Raw genomic sequence first — 12,454 nt, 5'->3', positions numbered from 1 at the left:
CCGTGGTGGCCCTCAGAGGGATCTAAGCCTGGGCTTGTTGCCATCTAGTGTCCTGGTGGAAACAAAGCCCTGTATAAGCTGTCTCCCTTGTCCTTCCATCCTGAGGACATTCCAGTCAGATAAAGGACGTGGGCAATCCCTTACAACACATAACAATACATCTGAGCTGAACTGATTACAGTACACTGTATTTTTAATTAAAATCTTACATTTTTGAAAGAGCCAAGCAACCTTTTCCATAACACCTTGCCTATGCACAATTAAAAAAAAAAACTCAGAAAATGAAAAAGACAGTGTCTGACACAGCAGATTGAAGCACCACAAACCAATTATTGATTTTTTTTAAATGCATGATGAGTCACTCTTGCTGACAATAAGGTAATAAAAGAACTAAGCACAATATGTTTGAGTGAATAAATTCACCAACTCTGATACTGTATCAATTAATCTGTAAATACACAGGGAGGACATACAGACTTCATAAACAACCTAGGGCTGTGAAGAAGGGATGACAGCCCACTCTGCCTGTGTTTAAAAAAAAATCTGTACTGAACCTAGTAAACTTCATTCTGCTTAAACTTAGCTGAATTGGCATTGCTAAATTGGTCTTGGTGTGTGTGTGTTCACTTTGTGACAGACCAGCGCCCTGTTCTTGCCTTGCGTCCTTCTGATAATTGTTAGCATAGGCTCCAGCAGTACTGTGGGAGTGTTTTGCTGTCTGAGTGCAAGGTGCTGCAACTGTTTACAGCTGGTACTCCACTTCCAAAACAGAAAAATGCCCCACTACAAGCCATGGCTATGTACCTGCTCAATATTCTTTCTCACTCAAGTACATGTGTGCTTTAACAGTCAGTCGGCAGCATACATTTGATAAGTAAAGAAAAAACTACAGTATAGTGAAAGAATATAAGTGATCATGTGACTTTTTTGTTTGTTAGTTTCTAGTTGTCTTGAGATCTAAGACAGTAATTTATATCTGGGTATCAACATTCAGTTTCTATAATGTTTCTTTGCGATGACTTTCTGAAGTGAACCTGCACCTCGCTGGCCCTGAAGGGTGCCATACTGCTGCAGAAGAAGAAGATGAATGGGGTAGTAATGTGCACAGCCTCTCTTCTTTTAAAATGTTTGAATCTGACAACAATGATTTGCTTTTTGCTTTTTTCCTTCTAAAATGACATGGATACACTGTTCTGCAATATGTGTGCAATCTCAAGACACTGATCCATACTCAGTAACATTTTTGGCTTGAAAAATTTACATATTTGATAAGTTTTAAGGCTGTTAATCACATTTGGAATCCAAACCCTTTAGCTCCATTATAAATCCCAGAAGCAGGCTACTTTTTTAAAAATATGCTTCCTTTTAGAAAAAGAATTTTAATATGACAAACTGATATATATATATATAATAGGGGCGGCACGGTGACGCAGTGGTAGCGCTGCTGCCTCGCAGTTAGGAGGGTTTTCTCTGGGCGTTCCGGTTTCTTCCCACAATCCAAAGACATGCAGGTTAGGTGGATTGGTGATTCTAAATTGGCCCTAGTGTGTGTTTGGTGTGTAGGTGTGTTTGTGTGTGTCCTGCGGTGGGTTGGCATCCTGCTCAGGATTGGTTCCTACCTTGTGCCCTGTGTTGGCTGGGATTGGCTCCAGCAGACCCCCGTGACCCTGTGTTTGGATTCAGCAGGTTGGAAAATGGATGGATGGATGGATATATATATAGTGTATAAGTAACACATCAAAATGCATCACCTGCCAACAGAGCAAGCTATCACAGTTTTACAGTTCCAAATGTTTTTACAAATTCAGATAACTTTCCTGCTATATGTAAAACTGTGTTACAGCATTCACTGTTACTTCTTTTTGAGCATTTATCTAGCTGTTTCTGTCTGCAAAGTATTTCCTGTTTTCTGATTTTTGAGCATGGCATAGTATCAGACAGAGAGTAAAAACATCAGAAAAACTTATTTTTAAATCATCATTAAGACTATCCATAAAGAGAAAGAACTAACAGAGGTTAATTTACTGTTATTAAGTGGTCAAGCTGAGTAACCAGCATGCAGAAGCAGGAGGGGTGGGCATTTGTAATCAACTGTTAGGTGAACATCCTGTCACAAACAGACAAAACAAACTGAAAGAGCTGAAGCATGGATCAGAGCCAGATTCACCAAAACAAGTATTTAATAGCCTTTATGTTTAGTAGCAACAATAATGTAGGGTAGGATTAAAGTGATAGTTGTTGCTGCTGCCTAGAATGCATTGTGTTGCACACCAACTAATGACCAGAGCACAGTCAACATTCTTGGGCAAAGAAAATTAAAGGTGTAAAATAAGAGATCATGGGTCAGTGATGTTTGCACTGATTAGAAAAGTCTGCTGCAATATGCTCAGGGCTACACTGGCCGTGTCAGGTGGTTTCATAAACCCGTCACACAGGAGGATGTGCTGTTGTTTCATTTGGCTGATATGACAAACTAGAATTCACTCATTTAATATATTTATACGGTATATATATATATATATATATATACAGTAATTTTTTTTGCAAGAACTACATTTAGAAGGAGATTCTTTGTATAATGAGACCTAGTTGTAGTCATTCATATTTCGAAAGAAAAAGGTACTTAATTCAGGTTTGTTGTTGAATTTTTAAAATAATGTCCAGAGTTATGAAACAGTGAATGCGACATAAAGAATATACTCTATACTACTGCTATGTGACTTACTTAAATTTAAGAAAGGTTTATGTACTATTCTTATATCACCATCCTGATTTTTTTCAGCTGCTGGTGAATTTTTCAGTGCCAGCTGTGTGCCAGGTGCCAATAAACCAGGTTTTCCTGCCAGGCTGTGTGAACTTTGTGTCGGAGATAATACTGGAGCAGGCAAGTGCGAAAGCAGCAGTGTGGAGCGCTACTACAGCTACAGTGGAGCATTCAGGTTGGATCCCTCAATTAATTTTTGAAGGCTTGCTTTTATGCAGTGCATGAAGTTAGACATACTATTAGTCTTTCTTTATTTGTTATAAAATAAATATTTAGAGTCTGCCTCTACATACAGTATCTTCTTTTTTGTCAGTTCATCAGGACTGTTCATACTTGAGATTGACCTGACTTGTGTGTTCTGGTTATAAACAAGAGGATACTTTTTAGTGAACTATGTCACACAATGTACTGTATAAGCAGGGAGACTGGGTGGCAACAATTGTACTGAAGGAAGGATGTGACAACAGCTGGCTGAAAATGTAGGGTATGCCAAAGGTGCCTAAACTAATATACCTGCAGCTTTCCTTCTTTTGATATATTTTGTTTTTAAATGTACTGCAAGTGTATATCAGTCTGCAAAAGGCATAAATCCTTCATAAACTCTCACATTTATAGAAGTTTTTTGTAAACAGTATGGTTAGGCAGCTGTGAGACTGGAGGCTGCATGGACACCTGTTTGTGGAAGATTTCATCTCGCTGTGGTTAAAGAGTACTAGGAACTAGTAACACTGTTTTTTTAGAAGCAGAGCACTGGAATGATCTTTACTCATAATAAAGCTATAACAAACAAAAAATAATTCAATATGGCTTTGATAGACCATCTGTGCCATCTTTACAAAGGTCTGAAGTAATTATTCCATGTCTTATCTTGTATAGGTGCCTGGCAGAAGATAAAGGAGAGGTGGCTTTTGTTAAGCATTCAACTGTCCTTGACAACACTGATGGTAGGATCTGCAGCCATGCTTTTACTTTACTTTTATTTGTGCAGTTCTCTTTGTACTCCAGTCCAAGGGTTAATCTTTACACAGAGCAGTGGTTATAACATCTCAGAATGGATTTCCCCTCTATTTTAAACATAATAAATAAAACAGAATTTTTGTTAATTGATCTAAACTAAAAGGCATGTCAGTCTAAGCTTACATGCTTGTCAGTGTCAAACATGAAGATTTCATAGAAATCATCTGGAAATAACTATACTAAATTTTTGCTTTTAAATGTGTGGACTGTTGATGGTAATTGTTTTTAATAATTAGGAGAGAAAAGGGAGTGAATTCTTGACATGTTACATATATCTGAGAAAAATATATTTAACACCACAGAAAATAATGGAAGGTACTTATGTACTGCATAAAAATGCCTTTTTAATCAGCCTGAAAATAAAGTTATAACATCTTAAAATGTGATTCCAATCAAGTAAAAATTTAAAGATTGTTCTACTGGTGCCTCATGGATCCACCATCCTGAATTTGAATTCTGTGCCTAGTTGCTCTCTCTATGGAGTTGGCATGCTCTCCCATTGTCAATATGTGTCTTCTTGTCACATTACCAAACGAGTGCTGATTAAGTTGATAGTTGTTGGTGGGTTTGTGTGTGAGTGGGCCCTGTGATTGACTGGTGTCTTATCCAGGCCCTTTTTCTATCTTGTGTTCAGCAGTGCTTGACTACCCTGTGTGACTCTGAATTTGATTATTTTGGTTTAATAATATTCTAATTAAAAAGTTTTTTGTGACACGCTGCACTTCTGATATCAGTTTTACAGAACTGTGTAGAGTATAGTAATAATTCTGCATGTATGCATTCCCTTTTGGTTCTACCAAATTGACACTGAAATAAGTACACTTGTAACTCAGCAGGCCAGCAATAATACAGATTAATTAAACTGAAGTTTAATTAGTAGACAACTAAGTAGACAAAAGTAGACAAAAATCTGCTATTACAATAAAAATACCAGAAAACATGAAATATTTCAATAACACATAGATGGCCATGGGACCATTTTGTGTTTAGGAATTCTTGCATCTTTAGTATTCTGTTACCACTTTGAGATATTTTTATTTTTAATACATTACGGTAAGAATATGTCATCACTATACACTACATGTAAGTTAGGATTGACTGATAAAGATTAATTACTCTAAATAAACTATGGACTGTATAGTCACCTTACTTCATTATCAATAGGAGTTATCTGTTCTTCTAATCACTTTTTTTGTTTATTTTTTTTCTTCAAGAAAAGTCACAATTTAACAGTCCAGACTTTTGACAAGATGCCCTGCTGCCCATCTCCTGCTGCACAGTCTTTTGCCGTTAACACAGCACCTGTTCCTTTCTAATTTTAATTGGGCAGCCTACAGAGTGTACAGAAAAGTTCAGGTTTTCTAATATTGGGGACGATGTGTGTAGCAGGCGGTGACAGCTTGTCCCACAACATGAGTTGGGCAACTTTCCATTCACCTAGCAGTGCTCAGAACAAGAGCAATGATTTTACTAATTGTGTTTTTTTTCTGCCTTGGGTAGGTAAAAACACAGAAGCATGGGCTGCAGGTTTGAAATCCACAGATTTCCAGCTCTTGTGTCCAAATGGAGCACGTGCTGAGGTAACCAATTATGCAACATGCAACCTGGCTCAAGTGCCTGCCCATACAGTCATGGTTCACCCCGACACAAGCATCTACGCAATATATGGGCTTCTGGATAAAGCTCAGGTACTGGCAATTAATACATAAAAAAAATCTGTGTGTAATGATGGCACTGACCAAGGTCGAGTCATTATGTAAGCCTCCGTGTAACACTTTTGGGTTTTTTGGAGCATTGTTCTCATTAAGTTTCTTAGGCAGTAAGAATGTCAATATATCTAAGACTGCACAGGGGCACTTGAATATAGTGGTCTTGGCTCTTTTAGTGTAACATCAATTCATGTGATCCTCTGAATAAGGTATAAAGTTTGCATTGAGGGTGAGTTCAGAATAGAAAGCTGGCATAGAGAGAAAGGAAATTTGTGGTAGACAAATACAGAAGCCATCCATCCTAATGTTTAGGGTATGCCTGGGGTATTGTATGGCACAACTCTCTTTATTATTTGTCAGACAGACAGCACACACTTTGTGGCCTACTGAAATTTGTAACTTGTCTAAACATGATTATTCCACATCAGTGAAATAAACAAATATATTTATTTTTTCTCTGCAGTTATTTTTTGCAAATGACAGTAATCTTGGTGAATTCAGAATGTTCGATTCCTCCAAATATGAGGCATCAGATTTAATCTTCAAAGACTCAACACTTCACATTGTGTCTGTGGAAGAAAAGAAAACCTATGAGGCCTGGCTTGGACAAGGCTACATGAGTTCGTTGGAAAGACTTGAATGTGCAGGAATAGGTAGAGTACATTTTCTCTTTGGCTGAGGAGCATTACAAATTTTTGTTTTTTGAATTTGCTTTATAAAGTGCTCTCTTATAGTGCAGCTTATGGAAGTTCTGTAAAGTTATTCTAGGGGTAATGTTTGTTGAATAAATATGGGAGAGGTAATATATAACACACCATTTTAAATGTGCTGAGTAACATACAGTGTAATGGAAGCCATTACAAAAGGTTTTTGAAAATGTATACCCACCTAAATAACAAGCTGTTTCATATGTCAGTATTACCACAAGGTATATAGAGCCATTCAACAGCTCTTACATTTACAGTTAAATAATGCATGGTGTAGTTAGATTTCTACATCATCATGACATAATGTCTCTGAAATCTATACTTGACACCAAACAGTTATGTGTTATCTCTCAGTGAATATGGAGAGTTTTGTGTAAAAATTCACCAATCTAAGTGTGATTCCAAAACCAGGTCTTGTAATAATAATTTTTACTCCTATGCAATTGTCTATAGCATTTTCAAGAGTCCTCATCTCCAATGACCTAATATATTAATTGTTATTTGACTGTCACCTTTATCCAAGACGACTTACAACATTTGAGATCCAATTGGTTACATTTCATTTGTCTTTCCAATTGGAGCACAGGTAGGTGAAGTGACATGCTCATGGTCACACAGTGTCAGTATCAGGATTTGAACCCACAGCCTCAGAGTTTGAAGTCCAAAGCCTTAACCACTACAACAAACGTTGCCTGAGAATAATATTAGCTCTTGGTTAAAAAAAAAAGAAAAGCCATTTAACACAGCTAGTGTAAATTAAATGTACAGTACATCTTAATACACAGAAATTGATAGAAATAAAAACTGAAAGGTATGAATATCATATTTTTTAGAACAATGTGAGAGAATATTTTTCCGTGATTAGAGATAATTTTATAGTAATAAATAATTTTTGGAGTCACTTAATTATTCATCTGCATATATTTTTGTTTAAGAAACACAAAGTCAAGATTAAGGAAAGGACACATGTAGGAATTACAATGACGCTGACTAGCAGTCTGGCTATTAAATATGAAATGACTTCAGAGTTTTCTCATATTTTTAAATGATTAAATTAACTTTTTGGTGAAGATTTCTGGGTCTTCAGTGGCATGAGGTCAGTCCATGAGTGAAAAATGTTTTTTTTTTCCTTCTGTTGTTTGTAAATAGCCAAGGATTTCTTATCAGTCTGGCACTGAGTCAATAAGCTAGCTATATGTGAAGGTTACACAACTGTGTATATATGTATTTATTTATTTATGTATATATTTGTATATGGACACTATATGTATGTGTGTGCAAGGAGGAAGTCAGCACACTCTTACTACAATTTAAGCTTTTGTTGTTGTAAAGTCAGTCTTTATTCATTTTATTGCAAGAAACTAACATGGTGTACAACCAAGCAGAAAAAAATTTGTGGAACATATACCACAAATTACTTCACAATCAATCTAGAAAAAAAAAACAGAAATAAAAAAAGAAAACAGAGGGAAAAAAAACCCTAAAAACACAAGTCATCCCCCACCTGACAGAAAGAGATAAAGGAGAGCCAAAGGCAAAAAAAAAAAAAAAAGCTTTTTTCCTGTATATGAATTCTTAATCTAACATACTTGCCATGTTTTTAAAAAAAATAAAAAAGTTTTGAACAGATCTAAGTAAGAGGTTTTGTTTTCCAGTTTCAAATAATATAAAACATCAGTTACCCCACTGACTTATAACTGGTGGGCTGGGATTCTTCCATTTATGCAAAATAATTGTATGTGCTAGTAGTGTGGTATAGGCCATTACAATCAATTTGTCCTTATCCGCTTTAAGCCCATCTGGGAGTACACCAAATAATAACTGTTAACGGATTAGGAGTGATTGCAACACCAAGGCTGTCTGATAAGTATTTGAAGATTGTTGTCCAAAATAATGTTAATTTGGTGCACGCTCAAAACATATGGCCTAGTGATGATGGAGCTAGGTGGCAATGCTTGCAAGTTGGATCTTTCCCTGGATACATCTTGGTCAATTTTAAATGAGATAAGTGTGATCAATGACAGATATTAAGGTGAATTATTGAGTGCTTGGTGCATATAGAGCTAGAGTGAAGGGCTGACTCCCACTCCCTTTTTGGTATGTTACTTGAAAGGTCCTTTCCCCTCTGTTCCCTAGGATAGTGGAAGGAAAGATTCTTTGAGATGTGTTTTATATATTGTTGAGATGCTGTCTGTGTTTTCAACACTGACCAGTATTGCCTCTGGAATAGAAATGAGTGGGAGGTGTGTAAAATTAGGTAATTTCTTTTAACAAAATATCTCTTTTGAAAATTGTGGAAAAATGGTGTTACTTGAAAGTTAAATTTGGAAAATAACTGTTTATAAGATGCAAAAATGTTATCAATATTCAGTTCCCCAAGTGTCTTAATCCAGAGTGTTTTCCAAAGATGAAATACTGAGTAGGTTTGAGAGAATTGAAAAAGGTGATTATTGTATAGAGTAGCAACAGATAAAAGCTTCCCTGCCTTGAAGTGTGTCTTGCATTGGTTCCATATTCTGAGTGATTGGTGGATGACTAGATTATTTGTATATTGATAAAAGGTAATATTTACTCAGACATAAAACAGAGAAGAGCATGTAAAGAAGAAGTACAGTAAGATTCAGCTTCTACTATTGACCAGGCTGGTGTAAATTCATCATTTTGTGCCTATTTCCAGGTCTGTGTAGTGTGAATATTTGCTGTCCAGTACAGTAATAAAACTGAAAGTTAGGTAGTGCCATGCCACCTTCTGCTTTAGATCTTTGCAAAGTCACCAAATTATGTTGAAAATCATTTTTATATTTCTTTTAAGTTTATCCCTAGGTATTTAAACTGTTTTGATTGAATAAACAGATGGATGTCCAGTCTAGTGTCATGTACTGGAGAGTTCACACTGGAAAAAGCACACTTATATTCAAATTAATTTTGAGTCCAGCTGTCTTCTGAAATTCTGCTAATGTGTTAAGGACTGATGCTAAAGATGTGAATAGATTTGATATATCAAGTAAAATATCATCTGCATATAGTGTGATTTTCTATTTCAATTAAAGCTTCTATGTAAGAAGCAATGGTAATACTGTAAAGGGCACACTTGTCAGGTACCACGTTCTGGTTTGAAGTAGTCTGAGTTTACGTTTTTTAATATGAACTGAGGCTTCTGGACTAGTATAAAATAATTTTATCCATACAGTTATTTTTGGGTCAAACTTGAAGTTCTGTAATGTGGTAAATAGTTCCATTCAACTATATCAAAGGCTTTTTCTGCATCCAGAGATAAGATCTCTGGTGATTTTGTGGATAAGTAAATTACTTAAAACAAATACCAAAAGTTTGAGGCTGTGTCTGCCTTTAATGTTTGTTTATTCTTGTGACATTACCGGAGGATGCACCTTCTCAGTCCTTCTAGCTAAAACTTTGGAGAGTATCTTAAAGCAAGATGCATCATGTCTAACCTTTTTTCACCTTTACTAACATCTGGGGATCATCAATATCAGTATAATATTAATAATAATAATAATATAATATCAATATAAGTGTTAAAGATAATTAAAGGAAAAAAGAAGTGAGGAAATAAAAAGTATTTCAATTCCTTGGTTGCACAAGTATGCACACCTATTAACTAATTTTGTGGAAGGACCTTCTGCTTTGAGTGCAGCAGTACATCTATTTGGAGGGGTCTTTATCAGTTTGTCAAGTTTTGTTAGCCCACTTTTTTTTTTTCAATTTCTTTGCACATTGGAACACTCCTAGAGCCTACAGTACCTTTGAGGCTGATGTAGCATTGCCTCATGGTGGATACCACATTTACCATTTTCCATATGTTAACTTTTCAGTAGCTGTTTGTAATCTTTGTAGATGTTCTAAGGTGAGCAACAGCCATCAGTACCACATTTAACTCATAAAACAAAAATTGTTGAAATAAAATGTCACTCTGTGACAGTAGGAAGATTTACTGTACTGGGGCTGACCTTGATCACTAGTGTTACAGGTGCTTTGAGAAGACCAGATGTTCTGTTGTATCTCATTGACAGTATGTGAGTATAGGGGTTTGATGATCACACTGAATAAATTAATAAGACCTTTCTTGGTTTGCTTCTGTCTTTCAGCTGTTTCCTCTGTTCCAGTCATCATTGTTGCTGCTCTTAGCTTTCTCTTGTTGTGACCTGTAACCTACTGAGAGACTGACAGTGACACCATGCCGTAAAGATGAAATGGGAAAGTCAAAGTTTCAGGAAATCAGGGTTTTTATTTTTTTCAATATCATGGCTCTGTGGTATAACTTTATCTGAATTTAATAAAGTCAGGAGCTTTATCACATTTTCATATGGATGGTACTGTTATTCTGTATAGTTAGTGAGACCCATGTATGCTGCCTTATGAAAAGGACTATACGTTGTTTTAAAATTGTAATATTTTTATCTTAGCTTTGTGATAATAACCTCCAAGTAAAAAGTAATCAATCAAAAATGACAGATTAATTAGAAATGAGTTTTCCTCCCATTACTTAAAAGATTTCTAAATTGGACATATATGAGTGACTGTATCTTGTCATGGTTGTGTGCCCAATCCAAGGTTGTTTTGTGTCTTAAAGCTTCTGGCATAGAATCCTGTTCCAAACTAGCTTAAAACTGGACTAATCAGGATCACTTTAATTAGAGGGCAGATAGAATTAAAAATGTGACAATTATTTTGGAAAGTGTTTATCCTTTAGCTTGGGTGTAACAAGTAGTCCTGACATTGGTAAGTTCAGAATAAACTGTATTGTTCCTGTAGCTCTCCTTTCTTGGCTACAGCATTGCCAACTCAACCTTAAGTAAGAAGGAGTTCTAAGAAAAATCTTCCCTATTGACATTAAAGAAGTACACTGATTAGGAAATAGTTACAAAATATTTGGACACCTTCAGCATTTTTTCAAAAGGCAATCACATGCACCATTCTAGTGTGAAAGACACATGGGCACCACTAACACCTTGGATGGACATCTCAAAAGAAAAGGGGCCAAAAAGAAGACAATAAGATGGCTGGAGTGGTGGCTCTGTGGCTATTCAAGTTCAAATCCCAGCAGTGATGGAAGAAATGCTACTCCGTTAGACCCTGGAGCAAGGCCCTTAACCTGCAATTGCTCCAGGGGCACTGTATAAAATAGCTGATCCTGTGCTTTTGAAAGGAAGGACTAAGGAAGGGATAAATGGGGGAAATGTTTCTACAATGGCAACATCGACAATGGAACAAAAGAACAAAACAAAAAAGAAATAGGCATGAGCGGATGAGTTGGGTGATTTAAATATTGCAGTCTGTCAAGGGTCCCCTCTCAGTTTAACTGTGGATTAAAGCACTTCTGTAAGGGTAGGAAGCATCAAAATCAGTTGTAGCACTATTGTACTGAAATAAAACTAGGGCTTTATTTCAAGTAAAAGCCACTTCCACCATCATACTGTCTTTGAGGTGTATATCTGTTTTCTAGTTGCTCCTTTTATTGATTTTCATGCGTCTTAAGCTCTCAGTTTTTACTTGGAGTGTATTTGTGTCAGTGTAAATAGCTGAGGTAAAAATGTTTGGATTGAAAGTGTCTCAACTTTGGGGTCTTTGAGCAAAGCTGAAAGGGCATGTAGACTTACCCACTATACATGATAATGGTACCATGTCTAATTTGATGAAATTTGACTCTTGAGCAAAGATTCTGAATGTATAGTAGCTTACCCTGCAGGTGTACTGAAACAGTGTAACAATAAGAAGTTTAAAGCTGCTGTAAGGAAACACAGGCCTGTTTCACACTGAAAGAGAAACCATTTTAGGTTACGTAAAAGTACTTTGGTTAAACATGTTTTAGAAGTAACATATTAAGAAATTTTGTACTTCAGTATCTAAAATGAATTCAAGTACTATTTATTTATTTTAGGGAAGACATTTTCTGGAAAATGTTAAGATTTTTATTTTGTATTAATCATTATACAATAATGGAGTGGTAGCCCCTCTAATGTATATCTTGCACACAGATGTTTAATAGTGGGTTTCTGTTATTGACTGTTAAAATTGAGCCCCTCACATTGGATATTTTGATTCTCGCTTCTCCCTTGAAGAACCCTACTAAATATCTGTCATCTAATGTGGCCCACTCAGTGTATAACATACAGGGGCACATTGAAGTACAGTACCTGGAGGGTCAGGGCAGGTGGGTGACAAAACTCCATCCACGGCGGCAGCTTTGAGCAAACAGACATATAAAGTATTCTTACCTCAAGGAAAATATTTCTAAG

General features: G+C 36.1%; 1 protein-coding gene across 1 annotated transcript in view; it reads left to right on the top strand.

Annotated features, from left to right (window-relative positions):
- The window catches only part of meltf (melanotransferrin), a 48,622-nt gene extending 38,108 nt beyond the window's left edge, over positions 1-10,514 (top strand). The window contains exons 12-16 of the mRNA XM_028794570.2: positions 2,783-2,939; positions 3,641-3,708; positions 5,282-5,469; positions 5,954-6,143; positions 10,304-10,514. Of these exons, the coding sequence (XP_028650403.1) occupies positions 2,783-2,939; positions 3,641-3,708; positions 5,282-5,469; positions 5,954-6,143; positions 10,304-10,359 (659 nt within the window). The 3' untranslated portion in view covers positions 10,360-10,514. The remainder of the gene's footprint in view (positions 1-2,782; positions 2,940-3,640; positions 3,709-5,281; positions 5,470-5,953; positions 6,144-10,303) is intronic.
- Positions 10,515-12,454: the final 1,940 nt, after the last annotated feature.

This window comes from Erpetoichthys calabaricus, chromosome 2 (assembly GCF_900747795.2).
Source record: "Erpetoichthys calabaricus chromosome 2, fErpCal1.3, whole genome shotgun sequence".
NCBI lineage: Eukaryota > Metazoa > Chordata > Cladistia > Polypteriformes > Polypteridae > Erpetoichthys > Erpetoichthys calabaricus.
This window is presented reverse-complemented; position numbering and strand designations above follow the sequence as displayed.